Consider the following 21,674-nt stretch of genomic DNA (forward strand, 5'->3'; position numbering starts at 1 on the left):
GTCTCTCTAGATGACTATCTGGAAAAAAAATATCTCCTTTTCAGAGGTGTTTTTGTTACCTTGTTTTGAACTCTCTGGTTTGGCAATGTCCCCTTGAACTTGTGATGGCTTGTGCTGAATATAATCTAGATGAGACTGCACTGCTGATTTATACACATTGTTCAGTTTTCTCCCTCTCTCCATCACGTGTGCTTTTCATCCTAAAAATTTGTTATCTTTGTAGAGTTCCTGGTGGCATAGATCATTTCTTCACTGAAATGTCTTCACAGCCATTCAGATTGCTTTCTTTACATTGATGCATTTAATTTAAACCCACAGAAGTTGTCAGCATTTTTTCCTTTCAGTGGGCATTTGCATTTGATCTTGATGAACATAATTTAATGTGGAGTTGTCCACATACCTACCTTGATTAGGTCCAAATGAAGTTGTTTATAGACTTCTGATTGTGACTCTACTAAAATAATATGAGCAAAATTTGCTTATATTAATACTATGTTTTATTAAACAGCATTCACCCTAGGATGTAACATTGCGACATCTTCGTATTTTCGTGTTTGGAACTGTTTAATCCTGTTCTTGTCCTTCGTTACTTTCCTATTGCTTGATCAATTACAGTATTTTGTCTTTTCAGAATCAACTGCTGTAGCTTCATTAAGGGAATTCTCTGCATTAGTATGAGTCTGTACTCTTGAAGCTGAGGTATAACAATAGGGTATTGCTGCGTAGATTGGCTCTGAACGTATGAGAAAACCAGCTAATTTCATATCAGTCTTGACCTTGTTACAAAGTACTGTGTCAAAGACTCTATTGTTGTTTAAAAATAATAACAAAAGAAGACTTTGTGAATTTTGAAACTCCTATGAAACGATTGCTTGGAAGGCGCTATGCAGACTGCTAACCAACAACTCTGTCAAATAATCACTGAGCAGGGCTCTGCAAGAGTATCTTTTGGCTCTGCAAGAGTATCTTTTGGCTCTGCTACTATCAGTATTTTCTTTAAAAGCTGCAGTGATGGACTAGAGAATACATGTATGCTTACTAAGAATTAGCTACCTGTCCAGTAAGTCAAAGAATGGGTGGGGAGGAGGAGGAAAATAAAGGTGTTTTTTTATTTTTATTTTTATTTTTTATTTTATTTATTATTATTCTGCTTTGATAACTTTAGGGCAAAACCGTTATATGGAACAAAACTGTCTAACAGAAACCAATTACCAAAGATTTCTGAAGAATGCTGCATTACTGACAACAGTTCTCTAAGCTTGCAAATCTCTCTATTAAAATCAGAGACAAAAAACATCTCAGTAGTAGATTGTTGCATCTAAGCACAAAAGGTAGCTAACATAGCTACCTTGCTATTAAAAGTTGTGCTCTTATTAGACTTAAGGTCTTTGACAACCCATTTGTCAAAGCTGGGGAAAAAGACCTACTTCAGTTTCTTATTAATAACAAAACACATTACAGGAAAATTTGTGGCAAGATGATGGGAGTGGATAAGGAAATATTACATTCTTTTGTTCTGTAAATAAGATTAATTTCAAAGAAGCTATCCAGAGACAATAATAATTACTCTTTATAAACCAGAGTTAAAAATTGTCATATGGCATTTAAGAGATAACAATAAGGTTAGTAAGTCTTCCCAAACCAAAAACTAGCTTTATTTCTGTATTTGTTATTTACCTTGAGTTAAGGAAGAAAACTGACTTCACCCCTTGTTGTAGCAGTTTCTGGTGTTATCTGACTTTTAGAAACAAAGCTAAATACTGCGGGTCTGTGAGTCATCTTCTGTTCAGCCTGAGCCAGCTAACTCCAGTTTCAGTGTGTATTCTTGTTTCTTTATACCGTGACTTTTTCCCTCGTGAGTCAGTCATTGTTATCTCTTGGCACAAATGGAGAAGTTATAAACGTCAACAAGCATGAGGCATGTGAAAAACATGCAAACAAACCTCCCATGTAATCTCTCAAACCCTGGAGCGTTCCCGTTTCCATTGCTTTGTTGTTGATGAACCCATCTGATCTTTTGATCGTATCCTGGTGGATGGAGTAGGGATGTGAATTCCAAGGCAAAAGTTTGCTTGACAGAAATGATGTTGTTGAGGCCCTGCAGCTAACTTCTGCTGGTGTGTCCGGTGCTTCTAACAGACCAGCAAAACCTATGGGTTTCAGCATACCAAATCCAAACCCAAGGAACACCAGGAATGTCTTGATCTCTTTGGTGAAAGGAAATGCATCTTGATGAGGTGCTTGCAAGAGGATGATGATCACATTTGTTCTGTACCCAACACTTGCCAAATCCCTGCATCTTTATTTTCCATCCCTGTTCTCTTAATTCCTCGTCTCCACATCAGAAGCATCTGTGTGTGTATCCCAGTACCCATAAGGTACAGAAACTGTTTATTTTGCTAGTTTCTTTTGACATCTAGGAGGTGACCAAATAGGTATCATACTGGTGGCTTGGGTGGAATTGATGAAGCCTATGTGGTTAGTGGTACTGAAACAACTGGCTTGAAGTCATCTCCAAAAAGCTGGTGTGGGAAAGGATGGAGCAGTGAGCAAACTGATTAAAGATGGTGTATCTCAAAATGATGGTTTCTTACAGTAATTTTGGCAGTTTGCCATCAATCTGCCCTAGCACCAGAGATTAGCTGATGGCTTAGGTGTCTCTGCTACAAAATTGAGGTAGACAGGCTTCTGAGATTGTCATGGTGAAAGGTCTAGAAGAGGTTAAACAGGTGTTACCTACTAACACCAGTAGGTGTTACCTACTTTGGTAGGGCACCAGGCTGGCCCAAGCTCATTTGGTGAATTGATTAGGGCAGGCTGTTATGTCACTGACATCTTGGGTTTTGTAAGTGTTTATAGAAACATCTGTAGAGTATGACTCTTAGTTTTGGACAGTTCAGTAATGGCAGTGGGGAGTTCTACAGTGTATTAATAATTTGTATCATTTTGTTTTCCTGATTTCAGTCAAACTTCACTAACAAGTTAGCATCTTTTGTGAACATATTGCCTGAAGCAACTTTTAAAGACAGCAGGTCTCCAGCAGCTCCTCTTTCTTTCTCTCCCACCTCCTGCTTTGCGTAGGTCAGAAAACACTTGCTGACTTAAAATGGTATTTATTACTGACTTTTAAATCTGGGTGGGCTGGTAACCAGGATACGGTGGGCAAGGGGAAAGAGGATAACAACATATTGAAGAGATCAGAGTTACAAGCGTGGGTTATGATGCAAAATATTAAAGAGTAAGAAAATGAATTCTTGTTGACATTAGACCTGAAAAAATATGGTCAGTCTAATTCTTTAATTTCTAGGGGACAAAGCATCCTTTCAAGGAACTCACCATTCTATGATTTGTCACTTTCTATAGCTACCCAAAAGGAGGGTGTATCTTTTCTCAGGTGACTAGTAGTAGGATGCAAGGAAGTGGTCTCAGGTTGTGCCAGAGAAAGCTTAGATTGGGTATTAGGAAGAATTTCTTCACAGAGAGGGTGGTTAAACCTTGGGACAGGCTGTCCAGGGAAGTGGTGGAGTCCCCATCTCTGTATACACTTAAAAAAATAAACATGTGGGTGTGGCACTAAGGACATGATTTAGTGATGGGACTCAGTATGTCAGGTTGATGGTTGGACTTGATGATCTTGAAGGTCTTTTCCAACTTAGATGATTCTATGACTTTGTGACTTAGTCCAGTGAAGCAGAAGAAGGTGGTTCAGGTCAGAGCTCCTGCTTCATGTAGGGTCCCAGAAGAGCCTTGGACAGTTGTGCACGTGGTAGGGCGAAGAGGATGCAGCACCAAACAGGACAGGGAATACTTGAGCTGCTTCTTAGTCTGATGGTCAGAAATTCCTCAACTGGGTTTTTCTTAGCACTGACCAGGCCCGACTGTCCTCAGGTGGCGGACATGTGACCTTGTAGAAAGGCAGTAATGTATGAGTTCTTTCCTCTAATTGTACTACAGCATCAGCAGACTGCTTTGCTGGCTCCTTGAGGATGTGTTGTTCAGGATATGTTCAACTATACTTTAGCTGTGAGTAATGCAGAGGCTATTCTACATTTTTTTTTTTTTTTATGTGATGGTTTACACAATTGATAAGCATGCTTATGTTCACTTAATATTCTTCTGCTTCTCTGTTATGTGCTCTAATGAGTACAATTTCCTTAAATATAGTTGTGCTGCTACAACTGATGTTTTTAGTGGAGGAACTGGGATGCTCCTGTGAGGTGTAATTTCAGATTCTGTAAGTGCAGGCTTTGGTTATTTCCTCATGTATATTTTGAAAAGACCTTTAAGAGGTGATCCACAACTTGCAAGGCAAGAGACAAATGCAGACAAACAATTGAAACTTACTACAGTTTTCACTGGACTGTGCCAATTCCAGTTAAACACTTACTGTGATCTTCTGATCCCTGCTATGCTTTCATATTCTGGACTTCTTTTTTCACTGCACACATTTATCTCTTCTAATGCTAATTTAGACTGTAGCACTTTTTTTTTTTTTTTTTTTTTTTTTACATACGCCTTTGAATATGGGAATAAGATTGACTAGGACGTACATAGACATCAGATGGTAGGACTTCTGTTGGGATGCAAAACTAGATAATAATTGCAAATGCAGTTAAAGGTTAATGAATTCAGATCACTTAATCAGATGTAAAAATAGAAAAATCTTCTAATTTTTTTACTCTCAAACTGTTTTTTTACCTCATTAAGGAATGGAACCTTTCTTGTAAATGGGAAAAAGGTGCTTTTCGATGTTTCTATGTTTAAAGGGCTCCTAATACACATAAGAAAAGAGAGAGGAACCCTGTGATCTAACTATCAGGTCTTGGTTTTCTGGAGGGTTATTTTGTTTTTTTTTTTTTTCTTGTTTCTGTTTTGTTTTCCTGAGGGCTGGGAGATTGTCAGGTTTAGTGACCTGCTGTGGGACCAGTTGAAAGAAGATATATTTATTTATTCATTTAGAGTTTAGGCTTTGTTAAAATATGTATTTTTATATAGAGAGAGTCTCCAGAAATTGTTTAGTGCTCTACAGTTTAATACTTTCTTTTCTGAAAAATTTGAGTGGGACATCAATCTCACATGAGTAGTTTGTCAAATTTTGTGAGTTTTTGCTTAAAGTCAGCTTGGATGAACACCTGTGCTGTGAATCCTGATGAGAGTGCTAGCCTTCTCTGATCTGGCTCATACTGTGTAGAAAATAAATGGTGAATGCAGAGAGCCCTCGTAAGGGTTCTTTGGGGAACCCTTGTGAGGAGTGTATCCCTTATCTTTTCAAATGTCTCCTGATGGAGCAAGGTCTTCAGGGTGTTGACTCCCTGCTATCAGCTGGAAAATCTCAAGAGGTCCCCAGTCCTCCTGCAGAGAGAATGGACTTCCACAGCACCAAAAGGAAGGACTTTGTCTTTAAGATGTAATTTTGCATTACCGTGAGTAAATTCAGAATAACGTAACATAAATAAATGACATACCCATGTGCTTTAGTAGTTTGAAATGTGTGCAAAAAATATTATATGAATAAAGAATGAAAATAAAAATATACTTCAGGAGAAAGGCAGGTAATTAAAGTTAAGGGTAAGGAGTGCCATCGGGGAAATCTGCCTCTTTAGGGAAGAAATCTTGCCTAAGTTCAGAGACTTCTTTTTGTCCTTGAACCTGGAACCTGTGTTTGTGAAGGTGATCCCCATCTAAAAATGTCTGAAATGTTTGTGACATTATGGGGGTGCTGAGCACATCTGTTACTTTAATAACTTAATCAGCACAAGATATGTCACTTACATGATTTGGATATGATCTTATCATACTTAACTAAAACTTATATCCATTAAGTACTTGGCATTTGAGCTGCTTTTTTCCATGCTCAGAAATTTGCAAGACTCATCTGTGTCTTTCATCTATGCTGTTTTCTGATCAAAGTCTACTGAAAGCTGAATTTACCTAAGCTGCTTTTAGTAGTTCATGTATGTTAAACTGCTATTCATGTTCTAACCTTATCCTTATGGTTATTGCACACTACATTCCATATTACTCTAGATACTGTATGTTCAGGATTAAATTACAGGTGAACTGCCCTGTTTTTCAAGTCTCTCCTCATCTCAGTGGTAATAAGTCTCTTTGGAGATGGAGTGCACTTGAGTTTTCATTTGTTCCTGCTTCAACAGGACTGACAAACCAAAGGTTTTCAAGCACAAAAAATGATGTTATAAAGGTTAGTGTGATAAGGTCAGTGTAATCCTGGTGTTTGAGGGTGCTGGTCACAGATCTCTAACAGAGCACAGGCTGTGTAGAGAGCAGGTGAGGAGTTCTTGGATCTACTTTATGTAGAAGTTGTGTGATTCAAGGGAACAATTCTTGTTTTACTTATTTGTTTTCCTTGTGTATTGGATGCTTTTTAAGCTTCTTGTATAGCAAAGCCTTTTTCCTTTGTGAAACTAAAATAGTTGAACTTCAATAGTGGTTTTTTTTTTTTTGGACAAACAAGTAAATTACAGCTGTTCTTCTGGAAGTGGTTAAGAACTCCCACTATTCAGTCCATAGCAGGTTGGCACCAACTTGTGCCAAGAGCTACTGTCAGTGAAATTAATATTGTTCCCCAGAGGTCATGTAGCAGACTGCTGCCAACACAAACAACACAACTGCAGATTTTCCAACTGTTAAGATTATAATGTGAGCTCCTTTAATCGTAGCTTGTTCACATGGCTTGGAGGCCGCTCCTACTCTTTGCAAATCTAGAAAGTAAGAAAAGTGAAAGCTGATAGTTTCATTTGAGCCTTCGACACAGTTGATCTTGACTAGTTGGTCTAAAAGTGCTTTGAAATGCAAAGTGGTCATTGCTGGTCCCACAGCAAGTCATTTGACTTCCCATGTAGAAAGCTGGTACCAGTGAGAGATGCAGGAATAAAGCAGAGGTGCACTGAGTAGTCTGGTGCTTTGCCCAATAGGTCAGTCACTGCAAAATCAGAGAATCAGTTTTTATTAGGAGCGAGGAATAAAGAATGTCAACCTTTTGATCAGGTGCCTCAGCTAGCAAATGTAGAACATGCATCTTGTACCTGAAAGGAATAATTGCAATCTACTTTAAAAAAAAAGTTTGGGAAATTACTTTTTGACCTATGTATCCTGCAGGCAGCGGTAAACACGGGGCTCTCTGAAATAGTGAAGAACAGGGCCATTAAAACATACTTCTATATGCTTGTAATGTAATTCGTGGGCTATTTATGTGCAGCTCATGGGGAAAAAAAATCACAAATATAGTCATTTTTCAAATAATAAGCTAAACTGATGCAATTTACTGCAAGTTATTTTCATAAATCATAATGAAAGCATGGAATTTTAACTCTGTCTTTTTGTATGTCAAGCATTAAATATGCTGTAGTTATTGAAATCTATAAAATTGTTTCTTTATTTGTAAATTGCTTTTGAATAAATTAAGATTTTAATGGATTTTCTTATTGAATAATATATACTTCGTATTGACATTTTTGCTATTTATTCTGTCAGGATTGTTCACAGTTGGTTTGCTGAATATTTGCTAGTATTTGAAGTTTTATTCCTGTGTCTGTGGACAGGCATTCACTGAAATAGCTGTAGCAATTTTTGATATTTTTGCCCTTCAGCTGTGTGTTACAACTCCTGTGGCAGAGGTGAGCATCCTTGCAGCAGGGTCACCAGGGCAATTCACAAAGATGCCCCTGAGTCTGAAATGAGGAGAATCAGCTACCTAACTCTGCCAACTTCATCAGATACCACCACAGAGGGAGCGTTAGAACTTACATCTGCATGATGGGTGTTGTAAGTGATGGGTGAGATAAATCACTTCTTTAATTGATTGTCTGCTTTAAAATTTTATTATATTTAATCTCTGACAAATGTGAGCTGCTGAAGGCAGAGTTCTGGCACCAGTATTATCTGCACCAGTGTTGATAGCAGAGGTAGGTCCTTTCACAGTGACCCTCAGCACACCTAGCAGGTGAGACCTGGCACATTGGGTAGTGTACTGGGGAGAAATGTTGGTGAAAGGCTATCGTAAAAATGTGTCACTTTCAGAGCCCTTTTTTTAAAATGCTGTGTCTAGGAAAGTGTCCATCTTTAAGAAAACTCTAGCTCTGTTTCCTCTGTAGCTCCTTTTGGATAGTGGAGGGTGGCATTAGAGTCCTCTTTGCACTCCTGTCTTCTGGCTGGACCAACCCAGTTCCCTCACACAACAAGTGCTCTGAAAGTTTTGCTCTTGGTAGTCAATGTGTTCCTGTGCTAGAGTGCCCAAAATTACTCTGTGTCCCAGAGATGATCTCATGACCCACAAATACAGGGGAATAATCACTTCCATCCACCTGCAGCTAACTTTTATTCTCTGCAGGGGTACCTTACTAGCTTACATGATCTTTGTCCACTGGGATTACAAGGCCTTGGTACCAGACAGGGAATGCAAGAGACAGAAACCCAGTAGTGCAGGACAGGGGAGAGAGTGAGAGGGCTGTCATGTAGGAAGCTGCTAAGTTCTACATGGGAAGTTCTACGTGATTCTGGTGGCTCACTTTGTAATCTCAGAGAATGTCTTTCTGTAGGTCTCAGCTCTGCAAAACTAACATCTGCCAGCCTCATAGAATGGCTGCCACTTTCCCAGACTTTCCCAGCATCCTCCAAGAACCACCATGAAATTTAATGGGTTTTCTTGTTTTGGCAGGTTAGGCTGATGGCAGGGGAGGCTACAAATAACAGTTATAATGACTATGAAATGCATCAGCCCTCTCTGACTCTGAAATCCACCCCCCTGAGGAGGAGGTGACTGTTAGCAAGGCTTTTCTTCCCCCTTTCTTCCTTTTCCCTGAAAATTTTACTTGCAGGAACCTCTGTACTATTTGCACATACACAGCAGTAGTCTGACTATTGTGAGCATGATGATTATTTTAATTTTCAGTCATTCTAAGTTTTAACCATACTGCTAGGACAAGAAATAACAAGGGGAACAAGTGTGACAGTTTAAGTAGTTGATCAATGTATAAACAAATGTTTGTTGGTTTTATAAAGTCAATAACCCAAACAAATATTTGCATTGATGAAAACATAGATAAGATTTGCATGTCTCAAGAGGTGATGGTACATGAGTTTTAATATAGCTGTTCTGAGAGACATGGCAGCTTTGGGGAGGTAAGGAGCTTGCATATATTGTACGTATTTTTTGGGATATGCAGCTTTCCCTCTTTTTTTTTTTTAAGTGTATTAACTGAGTTTCTGAGTACTTACGTTTTGCATGTTGTTAAGCCTTTGTCCTTCTCCCCTACCCCTGTTTATTCTATTCTCAAATTTAGGATAAATTCAACATTTTTATTATACAACTTGCATGTAGAGTAGTACATAGAGTGAGAATAAACTAGATAGACGCTTGTGTCTAAATGAGATGCTGTCTGAAGTCATTTGATTGAAAATAAGAGCTGTACAGAGGATGCACCTCTGTAAAAGTGGGGGCCATACAGTATTTTTGATGAGTGATCTTTATTTTTCTTCCATGATGCCATTTTTCCATACTAATGATGAAATCCTTTACCTTGTTTTTTCCTAAATTTATTTTACTACTGTTTGCTTATGAGTCAGACTGCCTGGCTTGCAGAATTTCTTTGCCAAGCTGTTGTGCCATTTTGCCTTTTTCGTTGTTATTTTTTATTTTGAAATGTCATGAGAAAGTACTTCACTGGCAGCACAAGAAATGTGCCATCAGAGATACTTTGTCTGAATATGTAGAGTTTTTCAATCTACACTTTCCCACTCCTGATCTTTATTTCAATGTTTTGTTGATATCTTCATTCAGATCTCGATGAAGAGAAATTGGGAACATAGTTTATTTGTAGTGTGAAATATCCAGTGTGCTTTCTTTTGGAGGCTTCAAATAATTTATTATTAAATTATAACACGTGCCACTTTAGAAATATTAATTGTTGTATAATATTTAATAATAATGAAAAAATACCCACCTGCTCTTTTGTGGTATACTCCAGATTGAAACCAAATCAGACGCTGATGGTCTGGAACATGATGGTAGATTACAAAGAACATCTACTCTGTGTACGAAGTGCTAAGGTTTAAAGAGAAATAAATACAGTGATATTCCTCAATTTTTACTCTACAGCACCTGTTTCGTACTGAAAAAAGAGAGGATGCTGCTTTGTTGTAAAATGCTGACAGCCAGGAAGAGTGAAATGTATTGGGAAGCATTTTAGCGAACATTAATGAATGGTATTACTGAAACTGCAAGCTGGAACAAATATGCTGCAATAAAGTTAGATTAATGAAGAAACACAAGTAGTCAATTAAAGGTATTATGCATATTTTAACATTATATTAAACATAGAAACAGTAAAACTGATTTTATGCTTTTCGTATTTTAAAAAAATGCTCATTGCAAACATTGCATTAGCATATAAATTTTAAAAAATCACTGTTTTTATAAGAAAGAATATCAAATGTTTAAGCTCTGTTTTTATGTTGTAAACAGTACTTGTAGCATACTCAGTTTACAATAGCTTTATGGAGTTAGAGGTGAGTTTTTTGTTTTACTTAAATGATGTACTCATGTGAATATGCAGGTGGGAGGTTAAGTTCCCCATTACTAGTGCTCTGCTCTGACACCTTTGAATTTTGTTCATGTTAGCAGGGCAGAGACGTTAAGGGTTTGTTAGATGTATTTCATGCCATAGTTCCTTGAACAGTTTTAATTCTGCATAAACAAGTGCTTCCTCTGAGCCCAGCTGTCCCTTCCTGCCTCCCTCTGCATCCCACTGCTTTTGCCTGTGCTCCCTTTTGCCTGTCTTGCTCACAGCAGAGTGAGGTAATTGGGGTTAAAATCAATCATTACTCATTAAGCCAGTTTTAAGCCACTAGTACTTTGGCTTGTTTGAGTAAGTGGCTTCACAAACATGCCCAAGGCAGAAGGGTGGCAGGGATGGGAAGAGGCAGCCAGAAGTAGAAAAGAGGCACACACGACCTGTTTGTCAGCAGCGTCATTTTGTGAACTGCATCATCACCAGGAGAGTGGTTGTCTCCTTTCTTGTAAGAAACATAAAGTTTGACAAGCCCAGCTATTTCCCTCCAATGGTTCACCACTCCTCTATTTCTCTTGAACTGATTTGATTTCAGTGGCAGCATCCTGCTGCTGTAGTTGAGGCACAAAACAGGTACAGAGGAGGTCCAGGCACTTGTCAATGGCTTCCTGAATCTGGATTTATCCAGGGCTTTCCTCCCATGATATGACTGGGAAAGAGGAAAGAACAACTGACCCATCCTTCTGTATTTTCTTCTGTCACTTTTAATTCCTATTCTTAACTTACTTTGGGTAAAGAAAAGGGCTTTGCAAACAAAATTGGCTATTGTGCAGTAAATTATAGTCCTTGTTAGAATATGGTGGCTTTAAAAGTTTGCGAGTGTAAGTGTCTTGTGCAAGATTTTCTATGCTTCAAACAACCTTATTTATTTATTTAGTTAGTTAGTTAGTTAGTTACATCCCACCATACTTATCTTGGTGGGTACTGGAAAATACAGAGATGCTTCTAAACACATTCCTATAATGGCTATTGTCTCAGAAATAAGTGTGTAAACCTGAGGAGCATTGTTTGTCTATATAAATTATAACCGTTTTTTTCTCAGTTCTTTCATTTTTGGGGAGGCAAGAATGAAGCATGATTAGTAAACTTTCCTTTTGTGAAATAACTTATTCAGATTCATACAAGTTCTTTTTGTGCAGAAAATGGGTGAGAAAGCACTCCTCAGTTTCCTTTCACTAATGACCCGTTTGGGTGTGTCCAGAGAGCTCTTCGGTTTCACCTGGGAACCCAAAATTGCAAGTTTTGCTGAATACAGATGTTTTATTTGATAGCTTTTTGACCTTCTTCTGATACACCTAAGTATAGGAAGTTTAAGAAGATCAAAGCAATTTCCTTTATAAAGAATTTTATATTTCAACTTTAATATTAATGTGGGAAGTTGTTCCATCAGTTCTTCATTATCCATGGATTCTGATGGTGGCTTTTGAGAAGAGCAGTGGGGAAGATTGTTTGCTATGATATTACTTGGCAGAAAGTCAGGCGTATTCTACATTTCCTATGAACGATATCTGCTGAAAGTCAGCTATCTGCAGAACCAACTCTGCTTGCAGTGCCTTAGCAACCACAAGTAAAAATCTGCTGCCACATGGAAACGGATTGGGATTCATGACAATACTCGCTATATGCAGCCACCGTCAAACAGCAGTAACATTTCATCTGTTAAACACAACGCCTATATCTAATTTCTGCTCAGAAGCCCTATAGAAGTGAGTGATATCAAATGCAAAAATGTGAAGTTGGCCAAGCAATAACACAAACTGTGCAGTGATTTTTCTTTCCCTTCCCCCCTTCTTGCGTGGAATGACCAAGCACTTGGATTAAATGAGCATTTTACTCGTACAGAAATTGCTGCCTTCTTGTATTGCACATTGGGGATAGATTGTCAGGAAGGTATAGCCCAGCTTTCTGCCAGGATTCATTTTCATATCAGGGCTGGAATGGAAATTCACTTATTATTTAGGTGCTTGTTTTGAGCAAATCAGTTTTTTAGAAGGGGGGAAAAATACTGACTTCCATCAGTTGAACGTTTACAGTCCTTTCTAATGTTATTAGGATATTATCATTTTCAGGGTTCATAATGAGAGAAAGAAATCTATGTAGGAAAAAAAAATAATTACTTTTTGAATTGTGTGGAGTGGGAGAGAAGCCTGAGGGAAATTAATAAATACCCCTGGTGAATTTATTTTTTTTTCCTGAACAGCAGTGTTAGATTTGAATGATTAGTGGAGAGAGAAAAGCACAAACGTGTGTTTGTTTTTGTGAGTGAATTTGGATTCAGCTTTGTGATATTTTTATATACGCTATCTCTCATGGTTGGAATGTGAGAACTTTCCAGTGTGAATACTTGTGAAACTGCATTTTAGGCTTGGATGCTTAAATGTTTTTTCGAAATCCGTCTGAATGTATAATTTCCTTTGTGGTCACATTAGTCAATTTAGGATTCAGGTTTTTAGCAGTTGCAGAAATCCCCCTTTCAGGGAATAGAAATGATCTCATTACCAGGTAGTCTGTGTTACACCACATGTGTTTCCAAATTTGATGGTGTGTGGTGTTTTTTAATTTTTTGTTTTGTTTTCAGGCTATTCATATTTAGGGAAATAAGCCCTGATAGAGTACAGCACTGAAGTATTTATTTAATTTTAAGCACACCGAGTAATCCAATTTGGAATGCACAAAATACTATGCTAAATTCTTTAGGGACATAGTGATAAACCCCTGAAACTACAAACACTCATTTTCTTATATTTATACACAAATGTTATTAGAACTGCTTATCAAGAACTGCTTATCAGTATGAAGATGATCATGGGTATGTTCGCAGATTAAGGCCTGATCAAATAGAGAAATATGTTTGAATGTTTTAAACCACAAACTGTTAAAATTTAATTGTTCACTGCAAACTCTTAATCCAGATTTTGGTAATACAACTAGGTGAAAAGCTAAATGTTTGAAAAAATTGAAATGGAAGTTTAAACAACTTGCTGGGGGGGAATAACACTGATTCTGTCTGTTCTTGTTTCTTTGAGGTTTAAAGGTGCTTACAGGTTTAAATCCCCCTATTCCTTCTTCTAAATATTTAACAATCTTAATTAATAAAAATAAACTTTAAAAAACAATTCCTTAATTAATATAAAAGACACAAAGCTTTATTTTCCTGCTTGCTGCACAGGAATACCAGAATAGAAGAAAGGCAAAACTCTTGAATCCTGTATTTGTAATTATTATTTCCCTACAATTTCTAAGGCCTCTTCTGTAGTGTTAGTGTGACTTCTGGTGTAGACAGGTTGCTGGCTGCTACCACTGTACTAAATCCCAGCAGAGGAAAGCACTTGAATTGGAGCTCCAAGCGCTGTTGCTTTGTGTCTTTCTGAGCATGATGGGGATTAAATTGCTAGCAGATGTATGGAGCATCGCTGATGCTACCACGACTGCATTGCTGGCAATGGCAGAAATATCAGCAGTTGTTGGAACAGCTTGGGCAGGAGGGAAAGCACAAGCAGCTAGTAGACAACATCATCTGAAGTAGGGATGAAGCCAAATCAAAATCCCAGATTTAAAAACTATGAGAAAATTCAAATATATCCCCAAAAGGCATGACTGAGAACATGCTCTGTAGTATCTTTATCCTTTGGGTAGAACGCTAACCAGTTTCTTGGAAATAAATAGGGAATTTCTGTCATGGAGCCAGTTCAATACTCTGTCATATAAAGAACTAACACAATGTCTCACAGTGCTGCAATGCCTGATCTTTCAAATGAAGACTGAAACATGCTCTCATTAGTACGCTTTGTCTTGTACGATATGCTATGGGGGAATTTTTCTCCAAACCCTTCAGAAATTGGATTTTGTTCATATATTAAACTATTGTCATCAATAACCTCACGTGCTTAACTTTATGTAATTGGAGAGATTCTCAGCTTGTTTGAAAACAATTGTCAAGCTGAAGTTGTATAAATTTAAACCCAGGTATAGGCCATACTTGGTAGCATCAGTCATTTAATTAGGTACTGCTTCTAAAAATCTAGCTGGAATTTTAAAAATCTGCTCTGCTCCCTGTGTTTCTATTGGTTTTAAATATCACAGCAACAACTTTTATAGTGTTTCCCAATTTCAGACCATGTTAACCGTGGTGTAAAAAGATGTGGATCTTAGCAGTACTATTCTAAAACCTTTTCCTGAGCCTCCTGTCCTGTGCAGGCTGTGCCCCCAAGATGGGCTGCCGGTCCCAATGCCCTATTTGTATTTCATGCTCACCCAGGCAAAGGTTCATCTCCCTGTTCCCTCCTTTTTGCATCCCCTATGGGGAACCTGAAGCCCCCTACGTACACCTGCTCATGTGCTATAGAAGAGCCCTCCCAGAGGGCACCCAGCACTCTGGACCTGCTCCTTCCCCATCACAGGACCAAATGTGTCACCACATCCCCATCTCTTCCCCGCCTCGTGGCTTGGCGCAGATTCTCCTTGAGCTGGCAGAGTGTCTCTTGGCACAGGCCCTGGTGCCTCTTCCAAGGTGATTGTCACTAGGGACAAGTTGTTCACTTGACAGCTAATGAATTTGCTTTAAAAGCACGTTTTGGCTCATTCTAAGAGTTATTTGCAAATGTGTTTTGAATTGGTGTTTGTGGTGGTGGTGGGGAGTCATTTGGGAAAAGCAGCCTGTATTTACTAAATACCTTCAGGGAGGAGTGGTGCTTCCTCCTTGCTAGCATCAACAGGAGAGATCACTTTTATTCTATTCCGGAACACCACTTCCACTTCTTTGGGGGTCTTGTGGCTCTCCTATGCAATCTCTGTTTTCTTTGTAGAATTTCAGGTATGTATGTTCCTGCCTCATATGCATAAATGTACACTCTTAGGCTCTGTTTTTATGCTTGCTCTGGGCTGATCTGGGTTCAGGCTACCATCAAAAGAAACCATTGTCCTGCCTTTCCCTCTCCTCTTTCAGGGCTGTGAATTTCTTCTCTCTCCCCTGCACCAGAACTAGCACCATGTGGTTTGGAGGATAAATTAGAAAACTTTTTTGCTCTATTAATTTTCAGCCTGAGTCATCTTTTACAGACTCGTTGGAAGTAATTCATAGCTCCAGCCATCTTCTGACAGCTGAGTACATGAGCAACATGATTTCAGTTTTTGTGATGTTGTAGGTCTTCTGTGGTCTGGTGGAAAAAGGGACATTGCCCTCATGGCCATTTTCTCTCTCTTGTGAACTGACTTCTTGTTGTGTGTAGTGGCTTAGTACGTGCAACCCAAAAGAATGTCTGACTTTGAACTGGAAGTCAAAGTTTTACTGCTTGGTGCTTTTTCACTTCATAGGATGTAATTAGTGCCCACTGATGTGTGCTGCATAAACAAAACTAGTTATCTCGGTGCTAGGGCAGCAAGCTCTAGAAAGTGACAAATTTGGACCTAGTACAGCCTCTTAAAACAGATGTGAAGCAGGAAGCGTAAAGGTACCAGTTTCACTTGAAATTAGCCCAGAGAGAGCAACTGCAGGCCCAGATGAAACATGGCTGGGCACATGTTGTGTCTGAAGTACCAGTGAGGTATGCAGACCCAGTCTGGGGGTCCCCACAGCTGCTGAGTGGGTCAGGCTCCCTGCTGCCAGACAGGGGAGCTCTTGCTGCCCTTCCCTTTCCTCCTTCCCCTCATCTCTACTGACTCCCCTGTGCAGCCTTATCTGGCTCTGGAGCTCATCCAACACTTTGAGAGCTGCTCCAACTTACTGAAATGTCATACTTTTATTTCCAGTCCTTTTTTACTGAGTTTTTGGCCTCCTCTTTAGTGAGCCAGGCTGACAAGTGGCATGGGTGGCACAAGGCCAGTGGTGAGAGCCCAGCAGAGGCAGGGGGTCTCAACTCACTCCACCTCACAAAACCAGACCGCTGGGCTGTTGTTCCCACCAGCATCACTGGAATTGGCTTACAGATAAGTGTTAGTGCCAGCCTGCAGGGAGGGGGGAAATCGATGTCTGAACTTGGACGTGCTGCTGTAATAAGTGAGGCTTGTTGAATGAAAAGCTTGGACACAAATCAATTGAAATGTCGGTATGTAAGGCTGCTGTAACATCGAGGTGTTAATGACATGTCTGCTAGAAAGAGTAAGTGGGGCCAGAGGCACCGTTGCAGTCTTATGACACATTTGTTGGGTATGGGCAAGGGGAATCAGGCTTTTATGTTACAGTATTTCTGTATGGGTCTGCTGTTATGCATGGAACTATGCTAACATTTTTGCTGGGCATGGAAGGGTAAACACTGATTGATACTTCTGTGGTTCTGTGTCACTTCCCTTCCCTTTCTAAAAATACAGTACTAAGAACATGGGGGGCAGGGTGGAAAGCAGGTGGCCTTACTGAAATATGGATTCTGTAATTCTTATGGTGTGTGAAGGATGATTTTCCTGTGATTGTAATGTACCATGTGTGAATTGGATCCTTCTCAAAGTGAGGAATTAATTATCTTGCCTGCAAGTTGGAATAATGTGAGCAAGCACCACACAATCCTCCTATTGTTCTGCCAGTGCACCTGCACGATTTCTTCTGTTCCAGTTCCAGGCTTCTTTTAGGCAGTATTTATTTGTGCATTGTACAGCTTGTAGTGAGATAGGAATTACCAGTAAACATAAGAGTAGGCCAGGTCATGTCTTTCAACACTGACAAGATATGGAAGTACCATGGTGAATATGGATGAGATAACCCGACTCTTGCATGGATGTTTATCTCCAGAATTCCACTGTTAATTTTATAACTTTGAATCAACGATCTTTACTGAACGCCAGTAAGACTTTGGCATTTGCATTTCCCAGCAGTAAAGAGTTGTCATTTTCCTTTCTGTCTCTTCAAATATGAAACTTCTCTAATTTCACCTAGTGATCTGTTATTCTCACCTTATATAAAACAGAGAACAGAAAATCCGTCTTTTCTCTGTGCTATTTCATTATTTTGTATAATGGCATTATTTCTCCTGTAATCTCACCTTTTTAAGGTTATTAATTATAGTTTTTTTCTTTCTCTTCTAATCTTTATCCAAATCCTTTATTATTCTTACTAATATCATTGTTTGAATGCCCTCTAACTTTGGAGCATCCATTTCTGAGATGCTGTTACCAGTGCAACATGCGGCATGACAGAGGTAACGCTGATGTCCATTAGAGCAATGATACATTCCTAGTAGTCACCTTATGATTCCTCATTTATCCTAATAAAAGGTATTTTTTTTCCCTGTAATTAAAATTTTCATTTAAGAAGAGTGGTGTTCCTTAAGAAGTTCTATGACTCTGAGGTGTATTTTCTGAAGTTTGTTTGTTTGTTTGTTTTAAGAGGTATTAAGGCCCACACAATTACATTTTCCTTCCTCTAGTACATCCTGCTTTCATGGTGCTGTATTTTCACTTCACATTTTGTAGGTTTATCTTGGAAATTTTCACTGTCGTTTCTGGCCCTTCCTCACCCAAACAGTTCTACAGAACTCGTCTTATTGCTAAGCTTCTTTACTAGATCCAGAGTAAAAGTAGCAAACAACTCAGAAGTGAGTTTACCAAGCTTTTTTCCTAACGTAAAATGTCTTAGTTGGCGACTTTACCTAACAAAACTAAAGAACTATCAAACTTTCTTACAGACCCTGTCCAGAAGAATTTCAAATCCATACCTGGAAACTCCTTCAAACAAGGTACTTGTCGAGCTTCATTTTAATTCCAACATATCAGGAATATCTTTGCTTTATTTCAACCCCTTAGTCATAGCTTTGAAGACACTCCTAGATGTGGCCTGCAGTTAAATCAAGTTAACAAATCACAATCTGTGTTTTATAAATTGTTAATTCCTGTTGCTGAATTTGCCAGCAAAATTGTTGTGAAGTCTGATGTGAACTTGCTTCCTAGCAATTTAAACTATTTTCCCAGTTTAACTCAGTTTTTCAGTATTTTAGAGTGTGAGAACTCTATTTTTACACCTCATGAGACCTCACTGTCTCAGGATTATTTTTTATTCTTTGAAAGATTCAAAAACATAAGAACCAAAAGAGGTGAAACTGTGACGTGATTTTTCTTTCAAATTAGTAGTTTGTGGTACTGCTGCGTTTTGTTGGTACTGGGAAGAAATGTGAAAATGTATGCCGGAGTTAAACTTGTCAGTAAGGAGTAGTCTGTGGAACCCAGGTGGAACATGCTTTTAGGAAAGATGGAATTTATGTCTTGTTTTGATAGACCCACCTGCAACCTTAACGTGTAAGGGCATGGGGGAATCAAAACCTGTAGCCATTCTGAAGGGCCCCATTCTCACAGCAAGGTGCAAATTACCTAACCTGTAGCTGTTACAGAATACCCACAAAGATCCTAAACAAAACGGAAAAAAATATGAAATGGTATTTTAGTATGTATTCAATTATTTAACACAAATACATGTGGAATAATTTTAATTTCCAGTGTATTTATGGATTTGCAATGGTTAAGTCTTTCTTCTTCACTAGCATGACACTTGTTTTAATTTAGGCATATTTGTTGTTCAAAGGTAAAATTGGCAGATAGTAAAATCTCTGCTCTTCTAGGCAGACATAAGTCATCTGGCCCATGGGGGTAGATGAGAGTAGGTATGGCAGAAGTTGGGGTGCATTTTCTATGAGGCTTTGACAGTTTGCTAGTCATTTATCAGGGGAGAAGTCATAGCTCAGAGGGAGGGAGGGGACAGTGGCAAAGCAATTTACTGCAATGGGAATAAATCCTTGTTTGTTACAGTGTTTTTTTATTTCTCTTTTCATTCAGATTTATGGAGAAAGTTCCTCCTGTGCTGGGAGAGCCCTCAGGAATATTTTCACACTACAAGCTTCTGACCTGATTAAAGACAGGGTGTACCTTACTGGAATTTGCAGGTAACCCAAGATCATTCATTTTAATCAACTGCATGGGTTTTATTTGCATTTGTCTGTCATCTTATTTGAAAAGAGACTAAATTCTAAGTAAGATCTTGTGTGTGTTACTAAGAAACTAAAATGTTCTCTTAAAATATGAGGTTTTTATTTTTTTTCTTATGTTACCTTGTCAGTTTTTAGAAAGCAGTGATGGCCTGCCTGTGTGTATGTCCATTAATTTAATTCCTTACAGTTACATATACAATGGAAATATTTTGTTGAAAAGAGTGGTAAATTCAGTCCTGGTCTGGAGCTACAGAAGAGGTTAACTGGATTCCTAGGATTTAGTTACAGTGATTTTCTTTTTGCATATAATTTTTGGAATATTTCTGTAATGAAGTGATTTTGTGTTTGTGTTACACTGCAGCATAAATCCTTCGTACTATTTTCAGTTATGCCAAAATATGTAGGTCTCTATTGTAACACCATTTATTTATATCCATATTTGAGGAAAAAGTTACTTTTTCTTAAGAATTAAAAAGAAAAGTTTACCAATCATATGCAAGATGAAGTATATCCTAGAGCAACACTCAAGGTCTTGCATGTATGGTGTTTAGTTGTGTTGCTTATGCCTATGCTCTGAAAGGAAATAAAATCTTGAGGCTAAAAGCTGGATTTTATTTAGTTCTTTTGTGTCTTTGGATGACTATATGCAGCACAAAGTGATAAAAATATTTTACATTGTGAAGTGTGCTACGTGAATTAGATATGTAAGGGAACTTACTCGTCTAACATGAGTTTCCTTGTTGTAAGTGCCCCTGAGACTTGCCAGAATAATTCCTTTCCTTGAAATGAATAGGGTTACCTAAAACAGTAACTGAGAAAAAGGGTTTGTTCTGCTGAACAAAAGGACTACCTCTTTTAAAAAAATAACACACAAACTGTTTTATAAAATTGCATTTTAACTAACTTTAATTGCATCTTATGCTACAGAAATGCTTTGTCTATTTTCAGGAGGAGCTGTGTTGGATCAGAACTGGTAGACTGGCTCTTGGAGCACTGCCCATTTGTTAAGTGCAGATCTACGGCAGTTGGCGTGTGGCAGCTGCTTCTGGATATGGGCATTATATTATCAGGTCAGTGTTGATAGTGTAAGGAACGTTATCAGTTTCTTTTGCATGTGGTAATATTCTTTTTTATTTTTTATGGGAGAGGAAGAAGGTGTGTGTGGGGGAAAGCAAGTTGATCCATTTTTAGTTACACTTGTTTATTTTACTACCTCTTCAGTAGGCTTACCTCTGTGACCTTTCATTTCATAAATGTCAAAGATGAATTTCTCTTTTTAGGCAAGTTCCTTCCTTTTGCTTTTGCAAATGCAATTGCGTACTGCCAAGTTGCAGATAGTGTGCATGTCTCTTTGAGCCTTTTTTTCCTCTCTCTTCAACCTCTTACATTTTTTTCAGAAGACAGCAGCTATTTAATCACTGTAGATCACAGATTTGCCAGATGACTTTTCTAGCAATTAGTGATTTCCCCTTCCTCTCTCTGTTTTCCATAGTTTTAGAATACAATGGATTGTGAGAGTGTTCTGCTCCTCGAAGTGGTTGTCATGCCAGGTTCTTCCCAGCTGCCTCCCTTTCCACCCCAGGTTTAAGGGTATGGTCCAAATGATGTCATTAGTTATAACCACAAGGATAACCAACATCTGGAAACCTGAGGGACTACAGTACCACTGTAGGTGTAACTCCTTGCATAGCTTAACTCAGTGCATTCCCAGCCCTGGGGTCTGTGTTACACAATTTCCTTTCCTCCTTGTGAGAGGGAGAGGTGTTGTGGGAGACTTCTCAGTGTCAGCTTGCACACAGAGTATACTTCAAGATTTTCTGCTGCTACAGCTACACTGATGGTGTGTCTGATAATGTGGCATCAACAAGGATTCAGTGACTCCCCCAGTAGGAACTTGTGCTTTTGGCTTTGGAACCTGTTGTTTGAATCCAGTTAAATCCCAGTTATGCCAGGGAAGACGAAGGCTATTAGTATCACTACGTTACCTTACCTGGATTTATTCTACAGAACCAGTATCCTTGAATTTGTGCAGAGGCCGGGATAAAGATGTGCTAAACATCAGCTGAGTGGCTTTAAAAGTGGTGAATCTCTGAGTGTGCTATGAAGACAATGTTAGACATGAAACTGTTCTAATCCTTTTTCAACCTAGAAAATTATTATTATAATTTTTTTTTTTTTT

General features: G+C 38.6%; 1 protein-coding gene and 1 long non-coding RNA gene across 4 annotated transcripts in view; one reads left to right on the top strand and one right to left on the bottom strand.

The window, feature by feature from the left end:
• RAPGEF5 (Rap guanine nucleotide exchange factor 5) overlaps positions 1-21,674 on the top strand; it is a 160,409-nt gene that overhangs the window by 12,757 nt on the left and 125,978 nt on the right. For all 3 annotated transcript variants that reach the window (XM_038174149.2, XM_038174150.2, XM_072033552.1), the window contains exons 2-4: positions 18,203-18,253; positions 19,344-19,450; positions 20,444-20,565. In XM_038174149.2, coding sequence (XP_038030077.1) covers positions 18,203-18,253; positions 19,344-19,450; positions 20,444-20,565 — 280 coding nt within the window. The remainder of the gene's footprint in view (positions 1-18,202; positions 18,254-19,343; positions 19,451-20,443; positions 20,566-21,674) is intronic.
• The window catches only part of LOC140001595 (uncharacterized), a 62,137-nt gene that overhangs the window by 2,006 nt on the left and 38,457 nt on the right, over positions 1-21,674 (bottom strand). The window contains exons 2-3 of the long non-coding RNA XR_011806975.1: positions 9,963-10,063; positions 1,678-6,943 (exon numbers count right to left, since the gene is read on the bottom strand). This is a non-coding gene — a long non-coding RNA (uncharacterized lncRNA). The remainder of the gene's footprint in view (positions 1-1,677; positions 6,944-9,962; positions 10,064-21,674) is intronic.

Source organism: Anas platyrhynchos, chromosome 2, assembly GCF_047663525.1.
Source record: "Anas platyrhynchos isolate ZD024472 breed Pekin duck chromosome 2, IASCAAS_PekinDuck_T2T, whole genome shotgun sequence".
NCBI classification, from domain to species: Eukaryota; Metazoa; Chordata; class Aves; order Anseriformes; family Anatidae; genus Anas; species Anas platyrhynchos.